General features: G+C 40.8%; 1 protein-coding gene across 1 annotated transcript; it reads right to left on the bottom strand.

The window, feature by feature from the left end:
• Positions 1-27,172, bottom strand: LOC113893567 (olfactory receptor 8S1-like). Its single transcript, XM_027543488.1, has 3 exons — positions 27,115-27,172; positions 2,203-2,992; positions 1-163 (listed from the first exon to the last, which is right to left on the bottom strand). The coding sequence occupies exons 1-3, from the start codon at positions 27,170-27,172 to the stop codon at positions 1-3; spliced, it is 1,011 nt and encodes a 336-aa protein (XP_027399289.1).

Below are 27,172 nucleotides of genomic sequence, written 5' to 3'. Positions count from 1 at the left end.
TTAGAAGGTAAGCCTGGGCTTCCTGGCCAGCATCCTCCTTAGCGCTGCCTTCACCTCCTGGTTCTTCAGACTGTAGATAAGGGGGTTCAGTAGCGGGGTCACCACACTGTACTGCAAGGATAGCACTTGCTCCAGGGCTGAGCCGGAAGGTGGGGTCATGTACCTTGAAGGGAATTGCACAAAGGACAGAAATGAGCTCAGGACAGTGGCCACAGTGATGGTGGCAGCCACAGTTCATTCCGCCCCAGACTCTGCAAAGAGGGTGCTCAGGGCTGAGTCAGCTGTCATTGTAGAAGCATCTAGAGATGACTGTATTATCCGTGAGAAGTCTGTCATTTCTGCCTTTAAACACCTCCATAGATGAATTATACAAAACATTATAGGAGCTACCCCAAGGAAATGGAGAAGGCAATGGCACCCCACTCCAGTACTCTTGCCTGGGAAATCCCATGGACAGAGGAGCCTGGTGGGCTGCAGTCCATGGGGTCGCTAAGAATCGGACACGACTGAGCGACTTCACTTTCACTTTTCACTTTCATGCATTGGAGAAGGAAATGGCAACTCACTCCAGTGTTCTTGCCTGGAGAATCCCAGGGATGGGGTAGCCTGGTGGGCTGCCGTCTATGGGGTTGCACAGAGTTGGACACGACTGAAGCGACTTAGCAGCAGCAGCAGCCCCAAGGAAAAAGGAAGTTCTGTAGCATATCAAGTGCTACAGATTAGAATAAAAAATAATTTCATGCATTTCTGTAACACTTCACTTTTCAAAGTACTTTTCCTTAATAATTATGATGACAATATGAGGATTTTTTCCTTTTCTTTGTCTTGCATACACAGCTGTTTGTTCCCATCTTATGATGATTATTCCTTACAAAACTATATGCTAGTCCAATAATGTTGTCATTTTCCCCAAACATTTATGGGGAGTTACCTCAGAATCACAGCACATTATTTTTATAATGTGTAGTGGAATGAAATTTTGTCCTTTTTAGTATGTTTGTCTTTGGCTTAGAAAACAAGCTAAGCTTTGTAAATAAGGTGAAACACAAAAATTTTGTGTTTAGCTTGAGATATGAATCCAAAAGAGTAAGATTAAAATTTTGAATGTAACTTGTTAAATGTTACTGAGAGTATTTCCCAAAGAAGCATTAATTTTTTTTTTTTGCAATTGTGCCATTATCATTGGAATGAATGTTCTTTTTGGGTTTGCTGTGCTTGATTAAAAAAGGTATTCATTTTACTGTCATTTTTTAATTTTTAAATTATCTCTCCTAACATATCTGTGAAGTAGGTAGGAGAAATCTTGTACCCCCTTGTGGCAAACGTGGAAACTGAGACAAAGAGAGCTGCAGAGATTTGTCCTCAGGCTCAGATGAGCTCTCCTAGACCTTTCTTTATTTTTTCCCATGCCACATGTCTTACCAAGTAACAAACAGGTGAGAAAAGTATAGAGCAATTTGTGCAAATCCATCTCCATTTCACTAGTGGAGAGCACAGGCCATTAGTTACTGTTTCCTGGGAAGCAAGGACTCATCAACTAGCACTGTTTACGTTTGAGAGAAACACGGTGGAAAAGAACGTGCAGTTTCAAGTCAGGGATACTTGGTTTATATTTAGGTTCCATTCCTAGCTGGTTCTGGCAACTTTTGTAAGGTACTTAATTACTCCTGAAACTCAGGGTTTCTTATCAGAAGTTGACATTAAGAATATTTCTCCTGTGTTGTTATACATAATAAAATTGAGCTTGATTATGTAAAGCAGCTGTTGTATAGTAGATGCCTAATAAATAAACCAGAAATCATCTGTGGAGACATGAACTTCCAGTAAGAAGGAGAAATGGCATCTGTTTCAAGGATGATGTATTTTATTTTATTTTCTTGTCTAGCACTGAATAAACGTCTACCAGAGGCCCTGTGATTTTCTTTTGATGACCCTGAAAATCATACGTTAATGAAAGTAAGAAAATCTTGACTTCTTGTATTAGATTATATTTCAGAGTAGACAATTGAGGCCTCAGAAAGAAAATGGATTTTTAAAAATAATTCACACATCAGGCCAACAACAGAGCCAAAACTAGAATCTAGGCCTACTGATTCTAGTACAGTTCTTTTCCTGCTACTCTGCAATGCTCTGTTTACAGAGCAAGTTTCCTTAGTGTGAAAATATCCTACATTTACATTCAAAGGTATAGCAATGACATACCTGAACATTCCTGAACCATAAAAAGTGGTGACCACAAGAAAATGAGATGAGCAGGTAGAGAAGATCTTGTTCCAACCTGTGGTGGAGTTGATCCCCAGGGCTGTCAAGATAATACGGGTGTAAGAACCCACCAATAGGGCAAGAGAACCAAGGCCCAGGACCACCATGGTGGTCAGGATGGAGGCAAAGCTCATGTAGGGGTCAGAACAGGCCAACAGGAGCACTGGAGGAAACTCGCAGGCAAAACTGCGGATGAGGTTGGGGCCACAGAAGTGCTGTTGAGACAGGAGGACGGTGTTAAGCAGGCCAGTCCCCATTCCTATTGCCCAGGAGGCTCCCACCAGGCCAGCACACACCTTCTTGTTCATGGTCACCACATACAGCAGCGGGTGGCACACAGCCTGGAACCGGTCATAGGCCATGACTGAAAGGAGGCAAGCTTCAGTGGCCCCAGAAAATATGACCAAAGAGATCTGGGCGAAACATTCAAGGAAGGATATAGTCTTCCACTTGAAAAGTAGGTTCTCTAGCAGCTTAGGCACAATGACTGAGGAATAGAAGGCATCCAGGAAGGAGAGGTGACTGAGGAAGAAGTACATGGGGGTGTGGAGGTGGGAATCAGTCCTGATCACCAGCAGCATCAGCAGGTTCCCTGTGAGGGTCAGGAAGTAAATCACTAGGAATGTTACACAGAGTACTGCCTGGATCTGAGGGTTGTTGGATAGTCCTTGGAGAACAAACACAGTGACTCTGGTTGTGTTCCCAACTTCCATGGAGCATTCAAGTTTTCCTTCAGAGGCACAAGAACAGAAGAGAATGCTCCAGGGTGCTACGAGTCTCAGAGCATTACTGGGGATGAAGTGTCATGAATGAAGTTTCAGGGCTGACCCAGGACGGATTGTATAGCAGAGGCAACCTTGCCATGTCAGGCCTCATCAACCCTTTCCAGCTCAGGGCAATAATCTATTGGCTAAGGTGGAGAAGGTGGGAAGGAAGAGTGTAGAGAATCAAACTTAGGAAAGAGAGAAAAAAGAGATTATTGAGATTGGAGAAGGAAATGAAGGGAGTTGGAAATAGCCACCAGTGCACTGAGAAGTACTGTTTCCAGTTCCAAAAAGAATGGAGTTCAAACCACAGGAAGGCTCACTGGCATAGTGAGTAAGCAATAAACGTGTTGGCTGGCCATCTGGCTTATAGTCCATGATGCATGTTTGTATGATTGGCAGAGGTATTGTGACAGCTGATGATGGCATAAGACATTCCTCTGTTGCTGTAAGTTCATGAATAATTCACTTGACTTTCTTGCCAAAAAAACAAATCAAGAAAACTAGATGGTTTCTAAAGTCTCTTCCACCCGAGAAAATCTGAAGATTGGGGGACAGTCTTCCTTAGTATCTCTGATACTAAATGGAAACCTTTTCCCCTTCTGTGTCAACACAAGCGGAAGTGGCACCGGAGTTGCTGGTTTCACAGAAACCAGATAGGAGGAAGCCCTCAAATGGAGGCAATGGCTGTGCACATCAGTGACTTCAAGGGATTTCTGTGATGTTATAATATCCAATGTTTGCACTGTGCTCTCAGGATTTAACATGAGAGTCCATGAAGATTGTGCTATTCTCTGAGTTTTTACCAGAGGAGTTGGATGAAATCAAGTCAAATTTGGGGCATCTTCTGTGCATCACAGAGATCGTAAAGGAAAAAAGAGGAGAGATAAAAGACAACCTAGAATGTGTGGATGGAGAAGGCAATGGCACCCCACTCCAGTACTCTTGCCTGGAAAATCCCATGGACGGAGGAGCCTGGTAGGCTGCAGTCCATGGGGTCGCTAAGAGTCGGACACGACTGAGCGACTTCACTTTCACTTTTCACTTCCATGCATTGGAGAAGGAAATGGCAACCCACTCCAGTGTTCTTGCCTGGAGAATCCCAGGGATGGGGTAGCCTGGTGGGCTGCCGTCTATGGGGTCGCACAGAGTCGGACACGACTGAAGTGACTTAGCAGCAGCAGAACGTGTGGAACAACAGACAGAGGGTTTAGTCTAGAACAAAGGAAGATAAAAGCGTTCACCTCTCTCCCCCTGAAGGGTAATTCAAGAGGATGATAAATAAGAATCTGATCTCTATTTATGGCTTTTACACTCACGAGTTCTCAGAATGGATAGTTTTAGGAGAAAATGGAGTTGAATGAGAATAATATTTGTCTTCACCTGTGTTCTCTAGAGCAACAAGAGGTGCTCTTAGTGGAGGCTACCTGAATGGCATCCTTTCCAACACTGGAGCAAAAGCCACGAATATGGTTAGGGCTTCCTGGGCTTCCCTGAACTTTGTCCTTCCTTTAGAAGATGCAGAGGTGGTGCTTCTGAGCAAGGAAATATCCCTATAGTCATTCTGTCCAACAGGAAGATTTCTTGACTTTGCCTCCAAATTAACAATGACCAGAGGGACTTGATCTCAGCTCTAGACCTTGGAGAGTGTTGATAGTCCCTGGAGAGGCCCTCAGGTAGGAGGCCTGCTCTGATCTAAATGAGTTCCTGGGCCAACTGTTTCTTCCCTGTGTTATTCTTGTTTCAGTGAGTTGCATCATCTAAGAGGTACCCTTGGGTGGCCAAGAATTTCTCAAGATAAAAATATAGAGTTCTAAGATTTCTTAGTTCTAAATCTTGGAATTCCTTCCTTCTTCTCTTCCCTCCTTCCTTTCCTTCTGTTTTTGTTAACTGAAAAATACTTATTTATTCATTTGATATTTTTTAAAAATTTATTTTTAGTTGAAGGATAATTGCTTTACAGAATTTTGTTGTTTTCTGTCAAACCTCAACATGAATCAGCCATAGGTATACATGTATCCCCTCCCTTTTGAACCTCACACCTTTCTCCCCACCCCCACCCCCATCCCACCCATCTAGGTAGATACAGAGCCCATGTGGCGCTTACATTACCATATGTAAAATAGATAGCTAATGGGACTTTGCTGTATGTCTCAGGACACTACTTTGATATTTTTGGTTGCACTGAATTTTCGTCACTATGTGCACACTTTCTCTGGTTGCGGATGGTCGGGTCTACTCTTCTGTTGCAGTGTTGCTTCTTGCTATAGGCACACAGGCTTCAGTAGTTGCAGCACAGGGTTTCACCAGTTGTGGCTCATGGGCCCTAGAGCTTGCAGGTTTCAGGAGGTGCACGTGGGCTCTGTAGTTGGATCTTATGGGCTCTAGATTGAAGAGCTCAGAAGCTGTGGTGTGTGGGCTTAGGTGCTCTGAAGCATGTGACGTCTTATCTGACAAGGGATTGAATCCGTGTCCCCTGCACTGGCAGGCAAATTCACATCCACTGGGCCACCAGGGAAGTCGTCTTTTTGTTAAATTGTAAGTAATATTTATGATTATAGAAATATAATGATAAAAGCTGGGCTTCCCAGGTGGCATTAGTAGTAAAGAATCTGCTTGCCAATGCAGGAGACCCAAGAGATGTGGGTTAGATCACTGGGTCAGGAAGATCCCCTGGAGGGGGATATGGCAACCTATTCCAGTATTCTTGCCTGGAGAATCCCATAGATAGTGGAGTCTGGCAGGCTGTAGTCCATAGGGTCACAAAGAGTTGGACATGACTGAAGAAACTGAGCGTGCAATGATAAAAGATACAATTGAAAAACTATATTAAACATATTTTCATGATAACAGGAGAAAATACAAATTTATTATGTTATCCAAAATTGATTCTTTAATTTATTGCAATTCACAAAAATCCAAATAGATTAAAAGCTGTAAAAAGTTTTGGGTTAGCAGATGTAAACTAGTATATATAAAATGGATAAACAACAAGGTCCAACTGTACAACACAGAGAAGTATTTCAATATCTTGTCAGAAACCATAATGGAAAAGAATATAAAAAAAGAATGTATGTATGTATGTATTCCAGAATCTTTTGATGTAGAGCAGAAATTAACAACATTTTAAATAATCTAATTTCAATTTTATAAAGGTAAAAAAGCTTAAAAAATGTAACTGTCATAAAAACTTTTTATTATTGAAAAATTTAAGGATTGTTGTTGTTCAGTCACTAAGTCATGTCCAGCTCTTTGCAACTCCATTGACTGCGGCAGGCTCAGCTCACCTGTCTTTCACTATCTCCTGGAGTTTGCTCAGATTCATGTCCATTGTGTTGGCAATGCCATCGAACCATTTCATCCTTCTCCTTTAGTTTTCAATCATTCCCAGCATCAAAGTCTCTTCCAATGAGTTGGCTCTTCGCATCAGGTGGTCAAAGTATTGAAGCTTCAGCTTCAGCATTAGTCCTTCCAATGAATATTCAGGGTTGATTTCCTTTAGGTTTGACTGGTTTGATCTTAATGTCCAAGGGTCTCTCAGGAGTCTTTTCTAGCACCACAATTTGAAAGCATCAGTTCTTCAGTGTTCAGTCTTCTTTATGGTGCAACTCTCACAACCGTACGTGCCTACTGGAAAAACCCTAGCCTTGACCGTACAGACCTTTGTCAGAAATCGATGTCTCTGTTTTTAATATGCTGAGTAAGAAGAATAGTGTAATAATCCTTCTGTATCCATTATCAGCTTCAGCATTTATCAACTCATTTGCTGTTATGCACCTTTGACCACATGGAACCAAAAAATGTGGTCTCTATATTACATAAACAGTCAAGTGTCTAAAACATGGACATGTTCAAAGGTAGAAGGGAAGGATAAGTATTGATGAGAAATTATCAGTCTTTCCCAGGGATACTGACTGAATGATGGTTGATTGAATAAATACCTAGGAAATAACAAAACAACAATATCGATGGAACTTGGGTTTTTAACTCTGGACTCTCTAATACATCTCTGGACTTAAGAGAAAATGATCTTTTATTTTGTTTGATTCATTTTATTTTGGGATCTCTTCTGTAACAGCTTAGCCTTTATCTTTCTAAAACAGATTGCCTAACTAACTTCAATTTATCTCCAATTTGCCACCACCAAAAATAAGGTTGCAAAAAACAATTTTTTAGTGCCTTCAGAAGCATTTCTTTTATATTTGAGATGTATGTTAGGTGTTCTCTGAGCTACAAATGGTAATAGGAAATCTTATTATGTGCTGACAAAAGTAAAAAGTAGAACTTTTTTTTTTTGCAAAAGCTTAAACTGCATACTCGGAAATATATCTGCATTTTAATACAAATTACATAATTCCTTGTCTTTTATCAGTTCAGTTCAGTCCAGTCACTCAGTTGTGTCTGACTTTTTGCGACCCCATGGACTGTAGCGTGCCAGGCTTCTTTGTCCATCACCAACTCCTGGACTTTACTTAAACTCATGTCCATTGAGTCGGTGATGCCATCCAACCACGTCATCCTCTGTCTTCCCCTTCTTCCACCTTCAATCTTTCCCAGCATCAAGGTCTTTTCAATGAGTCAGCTCTTCACATCAGGTGGCCAAAGTATTGGAGTTTTGGCTTCAGCATCAGTCCTTCCAATGAATATTCAGGACTGATTTCCTTTAGGATGGACTGGTTGGATCTTCTTGCAGTCCAAGGGACTCTCAAGAGTCTTCTCCAACACCACAGTTCAAAAGCATCAATTCTTTGGCACTCAGCTTTCTTTACAGTCCAACTCTTACATCTATATGACTACTGGAAAAACAATAGCTTTTTAAAAAAAATATAAATTTATTTATTTTAATTGGAGGTTAATTACTTTACAGTATTGTATTGGTTTTGCCATACATCAACATGAATCCGCCACAGGTATACACGTGTTCCCCATCCTGAACCCTCCTCCCTCCTCCCTCCCTGTACCATCCCTCTGGGTTGTCTCAGTGCACCAGCCCCAAGCATTCAGTATCATGCATTGAACCTGGACTGGTGATTCATTTCATATACGATATTATACATGTTTCAGTGCCATTCTCCCAAATCATCCCACCCTCTCCCTCTCCCACAGAGTCCAAAAGACTGTATAGCTTTGACTAGATGGAACTTTGTTGACAAAGTAATTTCTCTGCTTTTTAATATGCTGTCTAGGTTGGTCATAACTTTTCTTCCAAGGAATAAGCGTCTTTTAATTTCATGGCTGCAGTCACCATCTGCAGTGATTTTGGACCCCAAAAAATAAAGTATGTCACTGTTTCCACTGTCTCCCCATCTATTTGCCATGAAGTGATGGAACCAGATGCCATGATCTTAGTTTTCTGAATGTTGTGTTTTAAGCCAACTTTTTCACTCTCCTCTCTTACTTTCATCAAGAGGTTCTTTAGTTCTTCTTCACTTTCTGCCATAAGGGTGGTGTCATCTGCATATCTGAGGTTATTGATATTTCTCCCAGCAATCTTGATTCTAGTCTTTTATAACTTCATGAAAATAATGAATTAGGCTAAAATGCACTCTAATATTTTATAGACTTTAAGACCAGTGTTTTTAGTATATAAAAATATGTTTTTACAGAGGAAAGAAACAGAACTTGCAAGTAGGCGTTTTAAACATAAGTGTCTATAGCTACAAAATTCTGTTCTTGGTAGCATTTATGTTTTGGGGGAGTCTCCCAGTCTTCAAAGGACAAAGCAGAGAGTAGAATCAGTGTAAGATGTCCACAGTTTGTAAGCAGAGGCTCTGAAGATTTGCAACATCCTGATAAGATGCCTTCAGTTCCTTAACATTGCACACAAATTATGTGATTTATGTTGTATATTTCTCGGTCCACTTACCAGTTATCCTGTCATTTTCTGCTCTACTGATCAAATACTGAATGTCTATACATCTGAGCAGAGGATCCACAGGGTTGCGGTCAGTCAAAAGAGAACAAACTGCCAGCAAAACCTTTGAAATCGTCAAAGATACTCTGTTTGTCTTTAAGGATGTCCAGACAGATGATTCCTGGACTGTGGGTGTTGCTGTTATAGGTTCTGGTGCAGAACATAGTAGTATATTTTTAAAACTTTTATTTATTTGTTTTTGACTGTGTTGGGTCTTCATTGCTGTGCTCTCTAGTTGCAGAGGGCGGAGGCTACTCTCTAGTAGTGCACAGGCTTACTTTCTTGTGGTGCACGGGCTTCTCGTTGCAGTGGCTTCTTTTGTGGGGGAGCCCAAGGCCTAGGGTGCGCTGACTTCAGTAGTTGTGTCATGTGGACTCAGTGGTCGTGGCTCCTGGACTCTAGAGCACAGGCTCAATAGTTCTGGCACACGGGCTTATTTGCTGCAAGGCACATGGAATCCTCCCGGATAAGGGATCAATCACGAGTCTCTTGCATTGGCAGGCTGATTCTTCACCACTGAGCCACCAGGGAAGCCACACATTGCTATATTTAAAATAGATAACCCACAATGACCTACTGTGTAGCACAGAGAACTCTACTCAATACTCCATACTAACCTAAATGGGAAAAGAGTTTGAAAAAGAAGACATACATGTATATGTACAACTGAATCACTTTTCTATACACTTGAAACTAGCCTAACATTTTAGCCAGCTTATATTCCAATACAAAATAAAAATTTAAAAAGAAATATTTGGTGTGGACAATAAGATGAAAATGCGATATCCAGAAAGAACATATCACTTTCACATACAGAACCTGGTGGAACAAGTGTGGTCGATCTCCACTTATCAGTGTTGTCTCCATTGGCCCAGCAGTGAAGTTAAGAGGGGAGAATCAAGGTTATTTCAGCTAGCTCCTTCTGAGTTCTTATGGTGCTAGTGGATAACTTAGCAGTGGTTTTGCTAGAGTGTGGTGCTTTTCTTCTGGGTGGCAGAAATTTTTCTCACTTGTTTTTAGGCTTTGGAGTGGCTGGATTTCGCCAATCCGTGTCTGAATTAGCACATCGGCCTGTGGCTCTCATTACGAGACATTTACCAGATTTGATATCTTGGAGATGTTATTTCTTGGAAAATTCTGCTGCCTGCTCGGCCCAGTCCCTGGATGCTATGGTTGTTGGGGGAAGTGAGGAAGAGGCAGGGAGGGCAAAAAGGAAGCCAAGGAAGTTCAGGCCAAGAGTGTGGAACATTGAGAGTTGGACAGGATTGTCTGCAATAAACATTTAATACATGTTTCCTCGAGAATTTATATGATAATATTTTAGAGAATTATATCCGGATGAATATATCTGGATCATAGTGTATATGTAGGTATAATTTGGTCAAGTACTCATGCAATGGAGATGATGTAACTTTTACTATAATCCTTGTAGGTTTCTCTTTCATTAATAATTGTTAGCTAATATTTGGTCATCTATCAGGTGTGGAATGCCATCTCTTTGCTGTTTTAACTTAATATTTTTTAGTTGCTATTGAGTTGAGCATCTCTCTATACATTTGACAATTATGATTTATTATAGGATATTGAGTATTGGTCTCTGTGCTATACAATAGGACTTTGTTGTTTATCCATTCTCTGTATAATAATTTGCATCTGCTAGTCCCAAACTCCCAATCCAACCCTCACCCCCCACTTCTCCTAGGCAACCACAAGTCTTTTTTTTAATTAATTAAATTTTTTTATTGAAGGATAATTGCTTTATGAAATTTTGTTGTTTTCTGTCAAACTTCAACATGAATCAGCCATAGGTATACATATAACTCCTCCCTTTTGAACCTCCCTCCCATCTGCCTCCCCATCCCATCCCTCTAGCTAGGTTGATACAGAACCCCTGTTTGAGTTTCCTGAGCCATACAGCAAATTCCCATTGGCTATGAAATTTACATATGGTAATATAAGTTTCCATGTTATTTTTTCCATACATCTCACCCTCTCCTCCCATCTCCTATGTCCATAAGTCTATTCTCTATGTCTGTTTCTCCATTGCTGCCCTTAAATAAATTCTTTAGTACCATTTTTCTAGATTCCATATATATGCATTAGAGTATGATATTTATCTTTCTCTTTCTGACTTACTTCACTCTGTATAATATAGATTCTAGGTTCATCCACCTCATTAGAACTGGCTCAAAGTGTTCCTTTTTATGGCTGAGTAATATTCCAATGGGTATATGTACCACAACTTCTTTATCCATTCATCTGTCAATGGACATCTAGGTTGCTGCCATGTACTAGCTATTGTAAATAGTGCTGCAATGAACAATGGGACATGTGTCTTTTCACGTTTTGTTTCATAGTTTTTAAAGGAATCTCCATACCATCTTCCATAGTGGCTGTATCAATTTACATTCCCACCAGCAGTGCAAGAGCATTCCCTTTTCTTCACACCCTCTCCAGCATTTATTGTTTGTAGACTTTTTGATGATGGCCATTCTGACCAGTGTGAAGTGATATCTCATTGAGTTTTGATCTGCATTTCTCTAATGATGAGTGATTCCAAATAGGAAAAGGAGTACATCAAGGCTGTATATTGTCACCCTGCTTATTTAATTTATATGCAGAGTACGTCATGAGAAATGATGGGCTGGAGGAAGCACAAGCTGGAATCAAGATTGCTGGGAGAAATATCAATAACCTCAGATATGCAGATGACACCACCCTTATGACAGAAAGTGAAGAGGAACTGAAAAGCCTCTTGATGAAAGTGAAACAGGAGAGTGAAAAAGTTGGCTTAAAGCTCAACATTCAGAAAACTAAGATCATGGCATCTGGTCCCATCACTTCATGGGAAATAGATGGGGAAACAGTGGAAACAGTGGCTGACTTTATTTTTCTGGGTTCCAAAATCACTGCAGATGGTGACTGCAGCCATGAAATTAAAAGACACTTACTCCTTGGAAGGGAAGTTATGACCAATCTAGACAGCATATTAAAAAGCAGAGACATTACTTTGTCAACAAAGGTCTGTCTAGTCAAGGCTATGGTTTTTCCTGTGGTCATGTATGGATGTGAGAGTTGGACTATAAAGAAAGCTGAGCGCTGAAGAATTGATGCTTTTGAACTGTGGTGTTAGAGAAGACTCTTGAGAGTCCCTTGGCCTGCAAGGAGATCCAACCAGTCCATCCTAAAGAAGATCAGTCCTGGGTGTTCATTGGTAGGACAGATGTTGAAGCTGAAATTCTAATACTTTGTCCACCTGATGCGAAGAGCTGACTCATTGGAAAAGACCCTGATGTTGGGAAAGATTGAGGGCAGGAGGAGAAGGGGACAACAGAGGATGAGATGGTTGGATGGCATCACCAACTCAATGGACATGGGTTTGGGTGGACTCCGGGAGTTGGTGATGGACAGGGAGGCCTGGCGTGCTGTGGTTCATGGGGTCGCAAAGAGCTGGACATGACTGAGCCACTGAACTTAACTGAACGATGAGTGATGTTGAGCATCTTTTCATGTGTTTGTTAGCTATCTGTATGTCTTATTTGGTGAAATGTCTGTTTAGGTCTTTTTCCCACTTTTTGATTGGGTTGTTTGTTTTTCTGGCATTGAGTTGTATGAGCTGCTTGTATATTTTAGAGATTAATCCTTTGCCAGTTGTTTCATTTGCTATTATATTCTGAAGGTTGTCTTTTCACCTTGCTTATAGTTTCCTTTGCTGTGCAAAAGCTTTTAAGTTTAATCAGGTCCCACTTGTTTACTTTTGTTTTTATTCTCATTACTCTAGGAGGTGAGTCATAGAGGATCTTGCTTTGATTTATGTCATTGAGTGTTCTGCCTATGTTTTCCTCTAAGAGTTTTATAGTTTCTGATCTTACATTTAGGTCTTTAATCCATTTTGAGTTTATCTTTGTGTATGGTGTTAGGACGGAGAAGGCAATGGCACCCCACTCCAGTACTCTTGCCTGGAAAATCCCATGGACGGAGGAGCCTGGTAGGCTGCAGTCCTTGGTGTCGCTAGGAGTCGGACACGACTGAGTGACTTCACTTTCACTTTTCACTTTCATGCATTGGAGAAGGAAATGGCAACCCACTCCAGTGTTCTTGCCTGGAGAATCCCAGGGACAGAGGAGCCTAGTGGGCTGCCATCTATGGGGTCACACAGAGTTGGACACGACTGAAGTGACTTAGCAGCAGCATGGTGTTAGGAAATGTTCTAATTTCATTCTTTTACATGTAGCTGTCCAGTTTTCCCAGAACCATTTATTGAAGAGGCTGTCTGTGCCCCATTGTATGTTTTTGCCTTTTTGTCAAAAATAAGGTACCCATTGGTGCATGGGTTTATTTCTGGGCTTTCTATCTTGTTCCATTGGTCTGAATTTCTGTTTTTGTGCCAGTACCACACTGTCTTGATGATTGTAGCTTTGTAGTATAATCTGAAGTCAGGAAGGTTGATTCCTCTAGCTCCATTATTCTTTCTCAAGACTGCTTTGGCTATTTGGGGTCTTTTGTATTTCCATATGAATTGTGAAGTTTTTTGTTCTGGTTTTGTGAAAAATATCATTGGTAATTTGATAGGGACTGCTTTGAATCTGTAGATTGCGTTTGGTAGTATAGTCATTTTCACAGTATTGATTCTTCCTACTCAGGGACATGGAATATCTCTCCATCTGTTTATGTTGTCTTTGATTTCTTCTATTAGTGTCTTATAATTTTTTGTGTACAGTTCTTTTGTCTCCTTAAGTAGGTTTATCCCTAGATATTTAACTCTTTTTGTTGCAATGGTTAATGGAATTGATTCCTTGATTTCTCTTTCTTTTTTTTCATTGTTAGTATACAAAATGCAAGTGATTTCTGTGTATTGATTTTGTATCCTGCAACTTTGCTAAATTCACTGATTAGCTCTAGTAATTTTCTGATACTATCTTTAGGGTTTTCTATGTATAGTATCATGTCATCTGCAAACAGTTAGAGCTTTACTTCTTTTCCGATCTGGAATCCTTTTATTTCTTTTTCTTATCTGATTGCTATAGCTAGGACTTCCAGAACTATGTTGAATGAAAGTGGTGAAAGTGGACACCTTTGCCTTGTTTCTGATCTTAGGGGAAATGTTTTTAGTTTTTCACCATTGAGAATAATATTTACTGTAGGCTTATCATATATGGCCTTTACTATGTTGATGTAGGTTCCTTCTCTGTCCATTTTTTGAAGAGTTTTAATCATAAATGATTATCTGGATCATGAAGATCTTTTTTGTACAGTTCTTCTGTGTATTCTTGCCACCTCTTCTTAATATCTTCTGCTTCTGTTAGGGCCATACCATTTCTGTCCTTTATTGAGCCCATCTTTGCATGAAATGTTCCCTTGGTATCTCTAATTTTCTTGAAGAGATCTCTGGTCTTTTCCATTCTATTGTTTTCCTCTCTTTCTTTGCACTGATCACTGAGGAAGGCTTTCTTATCTCTCCTTGCTAGTCTTTGGAACTCTGCATTCAAATGTGTATATCTTTACTTTTCTCCTTTGCTTTTGGCTTCTCTTCTTTTCACAGCTATTTGTAAGGCCTCCTCAGACAGCCATTTTGCTTTTTTGCATTTCTTTTTCTTGGGGATGGTCTTTATCCCTGTCTCCTGTACAATGTCACGAACCTCCATCCGTAGTTCATCAGGCACCCTGTCTATCAGATCTAGTCCCTTAAATCTATTTCTCACTTCCACCGTATAATCAGTAGGGATTTGATTTAGGTGATACTTGATGGTCTAGTGGTTTTCCCTACTTTCTTCAATTTAAGTCTGAATTTGGCAATAAGGAGTTTATGGTCTAAGCCACAGTCAGCTCCTGGTCTTGTTTTTGCTGACTGTATAGAGCTTCTCCATCTTTGGCTGCAAAGAATATAATCAATCTAATTTTGGTGTTGACCATCTGGTGATGTCCATGTGACATCCATGTCACATGTCCATGGATGTCCATGTGATATCCTCTTGTGTTGTTCAAAGAGCGTGTTTGCTATGACCAGTGCATTTTCTTGGCAAAACTCTATTAGTCTTTTCCCTGCTTCATTTTGTACTCCAAGGCAGAATTTGCCTGTTACTCCAGGTTTTCTTGACTTCTTACTTTTGCATTCCAGTCCCCTATGATGAAAAGGACATCTTTTTTTTGGTATTAGTTCTAGAAGGTCTTATAGGTCTTCATAAAACTGTTCAACTTCAGCTTCTTCAGCATTACTGGTTGGGGCATAGACTTGGATTACTATGATATTGAATGGTTTGCCTTGGAAACGAACAGAGATCATTCTGTCATTTTTGGGATTACATACAATTACTGCATTTCAGACTCTTGTTGACTATATTGGCTACTTCACTTCTTCTAAGGGATTCTTGTCCACGGTAGTAGATATAATGGTCATCTGAGTTAAATTCACCCTTTCCAGTCCATTTCAGTTTGCTGATTCCTAAAATGTCGATATTCACTCTTGCCATCTCCTGTTTGACCACTTCCAATTTGCCTTGATTCATGGACCTAACATTCCAGGTTCCTATGCAATATTGCTTTTTACAACACTGGACCTTTCTTCCATCACCAGTCACATCCACAAGTGGGTGTTGTTTTGCTTTGGCTCCGTCTGTTCATTCTTTCTGGAGTTGTTTCTCCACTGATCTCCAGTAGCATATTGGGCATCTACCAACCTGGGGAATTCATCTTTCAGTGTCCTGTCTTTTTACCTTTTCATACTGTTCATGGGGTTCTCAAGGCAAGAATACTGAAGTGGCTTGCCATTCCCTTCTCCAATGGACCAACATTTTGTCAGAACTCTCCACCATGACCTGTCTGTCTTGGGTGGTCCTTCACTCATGGCTCATAGTTTCATTGTGTTAAACAGGGCTGTGGTCCATGTGATTAGATTGGCTTGTTTTCTGTGATTGTGGTTTTCAGTCTGTCTGCCCTCTGATGGAGAAGGAGGAAACTTGCTGATGGGTTAGACTGAGGGGGAAACTGGGTCTTGTTCTCAAGGGCAGGGCCATGCTCAGTAAATCTTTAATCTAATTTTCTGTTGATGGGCAGGGCTGTGTTCCCTCCCTGTTGTTTGACCTGAGGCCAAACTATGGTGGAGATAATGAAGATAATCGTGACCTCCCTCAAAAGATCCATGCATGTACTGCTACACTCAGTGCCTCTAGCCCTGCAGGAGGCCACCACCCACCCATGCCTCTGCTGGAGACCCCCAGACACTCAGAGCAAGTCCAGGACAGTCTCCTGTGGGGTCACTGCTCCTTTCTCCTGGGTCCTAGTACACAAGGTTCTGTTGTGCCCTCCAAGAGTCTATTTCCCAGTCCTGTGTAAGTTCTAAAAGTTATATGGTGGGGTTAATGGTGACCTCCTCTAAGAGAGCTTATGCCATACCCAAGTCTGCTGCACCCAGAGCCCCTGTCCCTGTGCAGACCACCGCTGACCCGTAACTCCATAGGAGATGCTCAAACACAGTTCCGTCTCAGTCTATGTGGGGGTCCCTGGGTCCTGCTGTGCACAAGATTTGTTTGAGCCCTCTGAGCTTCTGTGGTGGGAATGGGGTTTGATTCTAAATGTGAATTCACCCCTCCTACCATCTTACTGGGGCTTCTGCTTTGCCCTTGGACGTGGAGTATCTCCTCACAGCCGTTCCATCGCCTACTGTCTTACTGGAGTTTCTCTGACCTTAGGCGTGGGGTATCTCTTCATGGCTGCTCCAGCAAAACATAGCCGCTGCTCCTGACCTTGGACATGGGGTATCTCCTCTTGGCTACTTGCTGCACAGTGGCAAGCTGTACAAAAAAGATCTTTACCACCCAGATAATCACGATGGTGTGATCACTCACCTAGAGCCAGACATCCTGGAATGTGAAGTCAAGTGGGCCTTAGGAAGCATCACTACGAAAAAAGCTAGTGAAGGTGATGGAATTCCAGTTGAGCTATTTCAAATCCTAAAGATGATGCTGTGAAAGTGCTGCACTCAATATGCCAGCAAATTTGGAAAACTTAGCAGTGGCCACAGGACTGGAAAAGGTCAGTTTTCATTCCAATCCCAAAGAAAGGCAATGCCAAAGAATGCTCAAACTACTGCACAATTTCACTTATCTTGCACACTAGCAAAGTAATGCTCAAAATTTCTCCAAGCCAGGCTTCAGCAATATGTGAACCGTGAACTTCCAGATGTTCAAGGTGGATTTAGAAAAGGCAGAGGAACCAGAGATTAAATTGCCAACATCTGCTGGATCATTGAAAAAGCAAGAGAGTTCCAGAAAAACATCTACTTCTGCTTTATTGACTATGCCAAAGCCTTTGACTATGTGGATCAGAATAAACTCTGGAAAATTCTGAAAGAGATGGGAATCCCAGACCACCTGACCTGCCTCCTGAGAAATCTGTATGCAGGTCAGGAAACAACAGTTAGAACTGGACATGGAGCAACAGACTGCTTCCAAATTGGGAAAGGAGTACATTAAGGCTGAATATTTTCACCCTGCTTATTTAACTTCTATGCAGAGTACATCATGAGAAACGCTGGGTTGGATGAAGCATAGCTGGAATCAAGATTGCTGGGAGAAATATCAATAACCTCAGATATGCAGATGACACCTCCCTTATGGCAGAAAGTGAAGAAGAACTAAAGAGCCTCTTGATGAACGTGAAAGAGGAGAGTGAAAAGGTGGCTTAAAGCTCAACATTTAGAAAACAAAGATCATGGCATCTGGTCCCATCACTTCATGGGAAATAGATGGGGAAACAGTAGAAACAGTGTCAGACTTTATTTTTTTGGGCTCCAAAATCACTGCAGATGGTGACTCCAGCCATGAAATTAAAAGACACTTACTCCTCGGAAGGAAAGTTATGACCAACCTAGATAGTATATTCAAAAGCAGAGACATTACTTTGCCAGCAAAGGTCCGTCTAGTCAAGGCTATGGTTTCTCCAGTGGTCATGTATGGATGTGAGAGTTGGACTGTGAAGAAAGCTGAGCACTGAAGAATTGATGCTTTTGATCTGTGGTGTTGGAGAAGACTCTTGAGAGTCCCTTGGACTGCAAGGAGATCCAACAGTCCATCCTAAAAGAAAATCAGTCCTGAATATTCATTGGCTGGACTGATGTTGAAGCTGAAACTCCAATACTTTGGCCACCTGATGTGAAGAGCTGACTCATTTGAAAAGACCCTGATGCTGGGAAAGATTAAAGGTGAGTGGAGAAGGGGACGACAGAGGATGAGATGGTTAGATGGCATCACCGACTCAATGGACATGAGTTTGAGCAAACTCCGGGTGTTGGTGATGGATAGGGAGGCCTGGCTTGCTGCAGTCCATGGGGTTGCAAAGAGTCAGACATGACTGAGCAACTGAACTGAACTGAACTGAATCATAAATGGGTGCCTGATTTTATCAAAGGCTGTTTCTACATCTATTGAGATTATCATATGTTTTTTATCTTTCTATTTTTTATATGGTATATCACATGGAATGATTTGCATATACTGAAGAATCCTTGCATCCCTGGAATAAACCCAGCTTGATCATGTTGTATGAGCTTTTTGATGTGTTGCTGAATTGTGCTTGCTCAAATTTTGTTTAGGATTTTTGCATCTATGTTCTTCAGTGATATTGGCCTGTAGTTTTCCTTTGTTGTATTGTCTTTTTCTGGTTTTGGTATCAGGGTGATGGTGGCCTTGTAGAATGAGTTCCTTCTCATTCTACGAGGGAGGAAATGTTCCTTCCTCTGAAGTTTTTTGAAAGAGTTTTAGAAGGATAGGCATTAGCTCTTCTCTAAATGTTTGATAGAATTCTCCTGTGATGCCATCTGGTCCTTGGCTTTTGTTTTTTGGGAGATTTTTGATCACTGCTTCAATTTCAGTGCTTGTAATTGGGTTGTTCATAATTTCTATTTCTTCCTGGTTCAGTCTTCGCAGACTGAACTTTTCTAGGAATCTGTCCATTTCTTCCAGGTTATCCATTTTATTGCCATATAATTGTTCATAATAATCTCTTATAATCCTTTGTACTTCTGCCTTGTCTGTTGTAATCTCTCCTTTTTCATTTCTAGTTTTGTTGATTTGATTCTTATCTCTTTTTTTCTTAATAAGTCTGGCTAAAGGTTTGTCAATTTTGCTTATCTTCTCAAAGAACCAGATTTTAGTTTTATTAATCTTTATTATTGTCTCTTTCATTTTGTTTTCAATTATTTCTGCTCTTATCTATATGATTTCTTTCCTTCTTCTAATTAGGGATTTTTTTTATTCTTTTTTCAGTTGTTTTAGGTGTAGAGTTAGGTTGTCTTTTCGATGTTTTTCTTGTTTCTTGAGGTAAGATTGTATTGCTATAAACTTTCCTCTTAGAACTGCTTTTGCTCATCCCATAGGTTTTGAGTTGTCATGTTTTCATTGTCATTTGTTTCTAGAAATATTTTGATTTCCCTTTTGATTTCTTCAGTAACCTGTTGGTTATTTAGAAATGTGTTTTTTAATCTCCATGTGTTTGTATTTCTTATAGTTTTTTTTTCTTGTAATTGATATCTAGTCTCATACCATTGTGGTCAGAGTAGACGCTAGATACGATTTCAGTTTTCTTGAATTTACTGAGGTTTGATTTGTGACCCAAGTTGTGGTCTATCCTGAAGAATATTCCCTGTGCTCTTGAGAAGAAGGTGTATTCTTCTGTGTTTGGATGGAATGTCCTGAAGATATCAATGAGATCCATCTCATCTAATGTATCATTTACAACATGTGTTTCCTTATTAATTTTCTGTTTTGATAATCTGTTCATTGGTGTGTTGGGTGTTAAAGTCTCCTACTATTATTGTGTTAGTGTCCATTCCTCCTTTTATTTCTGTTAGTGTTTGTCTTATATATTGAGGTGGTCCTATGTTGGGTGCAGAGATATTTACAATTGTTATGTCTTCCTCTTGTATTGATCCCTTGATCATTACGTAGTGTCCTTCCTTATCTCTGTAATCTTCTTTATTTTAAGGTCTATTTTGTCTGATATGAGGATTGCTACTCAGCTTTCTTTTGCTTCTCATTTGCATGGAATATATTTTTCCATCCTCTCACTTTCAGTCTATATGTGTCTTGAGGTCTGAAGTGGGTTTCTTGTAGACAGCATAAATATGAGTCTTGTTTTTGTATCCATTCATCCAGTCTGTGTCTTTTGGTTGGAGCATTTAATCCATTTACATTTAAAGTAATTATTGATATATATGTTCCTATTCGGAGAAGGCAATGGCACCCCACTCCAGTACTCTTGCCTGGAAAATCCCATGGGTGGAGGAGCCTGGTAGGCTTCAGTCCATGGGGTCGCTAAGAGTTGGACACGACTGAGCGACTTCACTTTCACTTTTCACTTTCATGCATTGGAGAAGGAAATGGCAACCCACTCCAGTGTTCTTGCTTGGAGAATCCCAGGGATGGGGGAGCCTGGTGGGCTGCTGTCTCTGGGGTCCCACAGAGTCGGACACGACTGAAGTGACTTAGCAGCAGCATGTTCCTATTACCGTTTTCTTAATTGTTTGGGGTCGATTTTGTAGATGTTTTTTCTTCTCTTGTATTTTTTTGACTATAAAAGTCCCTTTAACATTTGTTGTAAAGGTGGCTTGGTGGTACTGAATTCTCTCAACTTTTGCTTTTCTGAGAAGCCTTTTATTTCTCCATCCATTTTGAATGAGATCCTTGCCAGGTACAGTGGTCTTGGTTGTAGATCCCTTTCAGTGCTTTAAATATATCCTGCCATTCCCTTCTGGCCTGCAGAGTTTCTGCTGAAAGATCAGCTGTTAAGCATTTGGGGTTTCCCTTGTATGTTACTTGTTGTTTCTCCTTTGCTGCTTTTAACAGTCTTTCTTTGTGTTTAGTCTTTGTTAGTTTGTTTAGTATGTGTCTTGGCATGTTTCTCCTTGGGTTTATCCTTTATGGGACTCTTTGTGTCTCTTGGACTTGATTGACTATTTCCTTTTCCATGTTGGAGAAATTTTCAACTATAATCTCTTCAAAAATTTTCTCATACCCTTTCTTTTTCTCTGCTTGTTCTGGGACCCCTATAATTCAAATGTTGGCACATTTGATATTGTTGCAGAGGTGTCTGAGACTGTCCTCAGTTCTTTTCATTCTTTTTACTTTATTCTGCTCTTCAGAAGTTATTTCCACTGTTTTATCTTCCAACTCACTGATTCATTCTTCTGCTTCAGATACTCTGCTACTGATTCCTTCTAGAGTATTTTTAATTTCAGCAAATGTGTTTTTGTTTCTGTATGTTTATTCTTTAATTCTTCTAGGTCTTTGTTAATTGATTCTTGCATTTTCTCCATTTTGTTTTCAAGGTTTTTGATCATCTTTACTATCATTATTCTGAATTATTTTTCAGATAGTTTGCCTATTTCCTCTTCATTTATTTGGACTTCTGTGTTTCTAGTTTGTTCCTTCATTTGTGTAGTATTTCTCTGCCTTCTCATTATTTTTTTTTTTGACTTTTTGTGTTTGAGGTCTCCTTTTTGCAGGCTACAAGGTTGAATTCTTTCTTCCTTTTGGTTTCTGCCCTCCTAAGGTTGGTCCAGTGGTTTGTGTAAATTTTGTATAGGATGAGATTTGTGACAAGTGTTTTTTTGTTTGTTTGTTTGTTTGTCTTTCCTCTGATGGGCAAGGCTGAGTGAGGTAGTGATTCTGTCTCCTGATAATTGGGTTTGTATTTTTGTTTTGTTTATTGTTTAGATTAGGTGTCCTGCACAGGGTGCTACTGGTGGCTGGGTGATGCCGAGTCTTGTATTCAAGTAGTTTCCTTTGTGGGAGTTCTCACTATTTGATACTCCCTAGAGTTCTCTGGTAGTCTAGGGTCCTGGAGTCAGTGCTCCCACTCCAAAGGCTCAGGGCTTGATCTCTGGTCAGGAATGAAGATTCCACAAGTGGTTTGCTATGGCATTAAGTGAAGTTAAAACAAATACCCCAAAAACAGGAAACCAAAGATGAACTCCAGACAAATGGCAGTTACAAAATCGGGCAAATAATAATTAAAATAATGGAATATACACCTATACATATACACCTATGAGCAAAGTCAGAACAGTCTAAGAAAAATAAAGTACAGTAGATTGACCTGATGAACAAAGGAAATAAAAAGTTATATTTACCAGTTAAGAACAAAACTAACTAAAGTAAAAACTGGAAAACAAAACTAAAAGCAAGTTGTCAAGTGAGGAATAAAGCAATGAAAACAAAACTAACAGATATGTTGAGAGGAAAGGAAAAAAGAAAGGAAAGAAAGAATAGATATGCAAAGTTAAATAGAGGTAGATGAAGATTTGTATACATTAAAGATTAACTGCAAGCGGAAAAGAACAGTAGGAAAAGCAAACAAAGGAATAAATGTAGAAAAATATGATAGGTTTAAAAACAATTAAATTATAAAAAAGAGAAAAGGAAAGAAAAAGAAAAAAAAGAAGAAAGAAAAAGAAAAACAAACAAAAAATGAAAACTCCACAGAACTGCAAAAGCCCAACGTATAGGCAGAGGTTTATAACAGCATTAAAAAATGTGACTGAATATATACATATACACCCATAAGCAAAATCTAAACAGTCCAACAAAAATAAAGTACAGTAGATTGACCTGGCGAACAAAGGAAACCAAAAATTGTACCTACTGGTTAAGAACAAAACTTATTAAAGCACAAATTGGAAAACAAAACTAAAGCAAGGTACCAATTGGGGAATAAAGCAATGAAAATAAAACTAACAATTATGTTGAGAGGAAAGGAAAGGAAAGGAAAGAAAGAATAGATACGCAAAGTTAAATAGAGGTAGATAAAGAAGATTTATATACATTAGCTGCAAGAGGAAAAGAAGAGGAAAAGCAAACAATGGAATAAATGTAGGAAAAATAATAATAGGTTTCAAAATTAAAATTAAAAAAAGAGAAAAGAAAAAAAGGAAAACTCCACAGAACTGCAAAAGCCCAATGTAGAGGCAGAGGTATATACCAACAATAAAAAATGTGACTGAGGAAAAGAAAAAAAAGAAAGCCCAAAAGCTTAGTTAGATTTCATAGTGCCAATAAAATTGACAACTACAACGGGGCGGGGCAGGGGGGGCTGGGAAAGAAAAAATTCAAAAGAATCTATCAGATCAGACAGATCAGTCACTCAGTTGTGTCCGACTCTTTGCGACCCCATGAATCGCAGCACGCCAGGCCTCTCTGTCCATCACCAACTCCCGGAGTTCACTCAGACTCACGTCCATCGAGTCAGTGATGCCATCCAGCCATCTCATCCTTTGTCATCCCCTTCTCCTCCTGCCCCCAATCCCTCCCAGCATCAGAGTCTTTTCCAATGAGTCAACTCTTCCCATGAGGTGGCCAAAGTACTGGAGTTTCAGCTTAAGCATCATTCCTTCCAAAGAAATCCCAGGGCTGATCTTCAGAATGGACTGGTTGGATCTCCTTGCAGTCCAAGGGACTCTCAAGAGTCTTCTCCAACACCACAGTTCAAAAGCATCAATTCTTTTGACAGAATGTGGTTCACTGGAGAAGGGAATGGCAAACCACTTCAGTATTCTTTTTTTTTTTTTTTTCCCCTCAGGTGAACTTTAATTTCTTTTTTTTTTTTTTTTTTTAAATTTTATTTTATTTTTAAACTTTACATAATTGTATTAGTTTTGCCAAATATCAAAATGAATCCACCACAGGTATACATGTGTTCCCCATCCTGAACCCTCCTCCCTCCTCCCTCCCCATACCATCCCTCTGGGTCGTCCCAGTGCACTAGCCCCAAGCATCCAGTATCGTGCATCGAACCTGGACTGGCAACTCGTTTCTTACATGATATTTTACATGTTACAATGTCATTCTCCCAAATCTTCCCACCCTCTCCCTCTCCCACAGAGTCCATAAGACTGTTCTATACATCAGTGTCTCTTTTGCTGTCTCGTACACAGGGTTATTGTTACCATCTTTCTAAATTCCATATATATGCGTTAGAATACTGTATTTATGTTTTTCCTTCTGGCTTACTTCACTCTGTATAATAGGCTCCAGTTTCATCCACCTCATTAGAACTGATTCAAATGTATTCTTTTTAATGGCTGAGTAATACTCCATTGTGTATATGTACCACAGCTTTCTTATCCATTCATCTGCTGATGGACATCTAGGTTGCTTCCATGTCTTGGCTATTATAAACAGTGCTGCGATGAACATTGGGGTACACGTGTCTCTTTCCCTTCTGGTTTCCTCAGTGTGTATGCCCAGCAGTGGGGTTGCTGGATCATAAGGCAGTTCTATTTCCAGTTTTTTAAGGAATCTCCACACTGTTCTCCATAGTGGCTGTACTAGTTTGCATTCCCACCAACAGTGTAAGAGGGTTCCCTTTTCTCCACACCCTCTCCAGCATTTATTATTTGTAGACTTTTGGATCGCAGCCATTCTGACTGGTGTGAAATGGTACCTCATAGTGGTTTTGATTTGCACTTCTCTGATAATGAGTGATGTTGAGCATCTTTTCATGTGTTTGTTAGCCATCTGTATGTCTTTTTTGGAGAAATGTCTATTTAGTTCTTTGGCCCATTTTTTGATTGGGTCGTTTATTTTTCTGGAGTTGAGCTGTAGGAGTTGCTTGTATATTTTTGAGATTAGTTGTTTGTCGGTTGCTTCATTTGCTATTATTTTCTCCCATTCTGACACTTCAGTATTCTTGCCTTGAGAACCCCGTGAACAGAATGAAAAGGCAAAATGATAGGATACTGAAAGAGAAACTCTCCAGGTCAGTAGGTGCCCAATATGCTACTGCAGATCAGTGGAGAAATAACTCCAGAAAGAATGAACAGACGGAGCCAAAGCAAAACAATACCCAGCTGTGGAGGTGACTGGTGATAGAAGCAAGGTCCAATGCTGTAAAGAGCAATATTGCATAGGAACCTGGAATGTCAGGTCCATAAATCAAGGCAAATTGGAAGTGGTCAAACAAGAGATGGCAAGAGTGAACGTCGACATTCTAGGAATCAGCAAACTGAAATGTACTAGAATGGGTGAATTTAACTCAGATGACCATTATATCTACTACTGTGGGAAGGAACCCCTCAGAAGAAATGGAGTGGCCATCATGGTCAACAAAAGAGTCCGAAATGCAGTACTTGGATGCAATCTCAAAAATGACAGAATGATCTCTATTCGTTTCCAAGGCAAACCATTCAATATCACAGTAATCCAAGTCTATGCCCCAACCAGTAACGCTGAAGAAGCTGAAGTGGAACGGTTCTATGAAGACCTACGAGACCTTTTAGAACTAACACCCAAAAAAGATGTCCTTCTCATTATAGGGGACTGGAATGCAAAAGTAGGAAGTCAAGAAACACCTGGCTTAACAGGCAAATTTGGCCTTGGAATACGGAATGAAGCAGGGCAAAGACTGATAGAGTTTTGCCAAGAAAATGCACTGGTCATAACAAACACCCTCTTCCAAAAACACAAGAGAAGACTCTTGTACATGGACATCACCAGATGGTCAACACCGAAATCAGATTGATTATATTCTTTGCAGCCAAAAATGGAGAAGCTCTATACAGTCAGCAAAAACAAGACCAGGAGCTGACTGTGGCTCAGACCATGAACTCCTTATTGCCAAATTCAGACTTAAATTGAAGAAAGAATCTATAGAACAAGTCAAAACATAAGAATAAGAAATGTTTTTCTTGAGTCACTGCTGTGACTCAAGAAAGAACTCATAGTTCTTTCCCTCACTGGGAGTCACAGTCCATCTCACCTCCCTAGGATGCCCTCCAACACTGTGCTGATCTCTGGACCTGCTGTGGGGGAAGCTCAGATTTTAATCTGGTCCTACTCCTGTGTGTTCTTGGCTCCAGTGTCCACAGCTATCAGAACTAGTGCATTTTCTTTTGTGCAAACTCTCAGTGTCCTTTTATATATTCCATAGACACAGAGTCTGCCTAGTTGATCATATGGATTTAATCTGCAGCTTACACAACTGGTGGGAAGGTTTTGGATCTTCTTAGCCATACTGCCCCTGGGTTTCAATTGTGGTTTTATTTCCACCTCTCATGTGGGTCATCCACTGGACTTTGCTCCTGAGGCTGCCCTTGAAGATTTGGGTTTGCCCCTGTGAGGGCCAGGCGTGGAGGTGGTACAGCTGCCTGGGTTGCAGGGATTCTGGCAGCACCAGGCACTCAGGAGAGTTGGTGGCTAGGTCAGCAGGAAATATAGTGCTTTAGAAGGGTATGGCTACCAGTACTGGCCAATATGCTCCAGTATTCTTGCCTGGAGAACCCCCCTGACAGAGAAGCCGGCAGGCCACAGTCTACAGGATCGCAAAGAGTTGGGCATGACCGAAGCAACTCTGTGTATGTAGACGTGAGACTTATTTTGCCTATGGCAGCTCTGCCCCAGTGAAAGTTGAGTGTGAAGGTGGCGCATCTGCTTGGCTTGTGGGGACCGTGGTGGTGCTAAGGGTGCAGGGACACGGACTGCCTCTGGTGCAGGAGTTATGGCTGTATCAGAGTTTTTTCACAAGCCTCTTGTAGCTGGTGATTGGAAGGCCTCCTTGGCTAGTCTTTCTCCCTAGCTCCACCCATTCAGGCACTTAGAGGGCTCCCTTGCCTGGTGTCCTTCTCTGTTGTTCGGTGTGTCAGGGACATAAAGGGGCCCCTATGGGGTCCTGGCTGGGGTCCTACTCTGTAGATTGGTACGTCAGATACTTAAAGCGGCACCCTCAGTGGGGTCCTACTCTATAGTTCAATGCCTCAGGTGTTTGATGGGCCAGACTTTCTATTGTTCAGCTGCGGATGCTGGCATGTGGGGAGAGAGAGAGTCCACCCTCTACACGTGACTCAGCAGTATAACCTTGCTTCCATAGCTGCCTGGCTTTCCTCCACAGGCATTTCCCACCACAGTCTCCTCCTTCACATTCCCTCGATCCGTCTCTCTGCAGTCAACAGCAGCCCTCATCCTGGGATTGCTTCACAATCCCTAAACTCCAGCTCCCACCTGCTGCACCTTCCAGGGTACCTGTGTCCCTGTTCAGGGTATGTATGGCTGTGGCAAGGACTGTCTGATTCTCATTCCATTTAGGTGGCCACAGATCAGCTGCTTCACTCTCAGCCTTAAATGTTTCTCTTCTGACTCAGACAATTGCCCCGATGTGGGGATCAGACCCCTGCTTCAGTTCCCTTACCCGCGAAGGGCAGGTCCAGTCCTACTAACACTCCTGTTTTCTCCTCTATGTACTTCAT

This window comes from Bos indicus x Bos taurus, chromosome 5, assembly GCF_003369695.1.
Source record: "Bos indicus x Bos taurus breed Angus x Brahman F1 hybrid chromosome 5, Bos_hybrid_MaternalHap_v2.0, whole genome shotgun sequence".
Classification (NCBI taxonomy): Eukaryota; Metazoa; Chordata; class Mammalia; order Artiodactyla; family Bovidae; genus Bos; species Bos indicus x Bos taurus.
The sequence above is the reverse complement of the archived record's forward strand: the minus strand, read 5'-3'. Positions and strand labels throughout refer to the sequence as shown.

Excerpts from the sequence above, each read along its gene's own strand:
- LOC113893567 (XM_027543488.1), bottom strand. The coding sequence starts at position 27,172 with ATGAAGTACATAGAGGAGAAAACAGGAGTGTTAGTAGGACTGGACCTG. Across the intron at positions 2,993-27,114 it reads ACTGGACCTGCCCTTCGCGG|GAAAACTTGAATGCTCCATG; the intron begins GTAAGGGAACTG and ends GTGCCTCTGAAG. Across the intron at positions 164-2,202 it reads TATGGTTCAGGAATGTTCAG|GTACATGACCCCACCTTCCG; the intron begins GTATGTCATTGC and ends ATTCCCTTCAAG.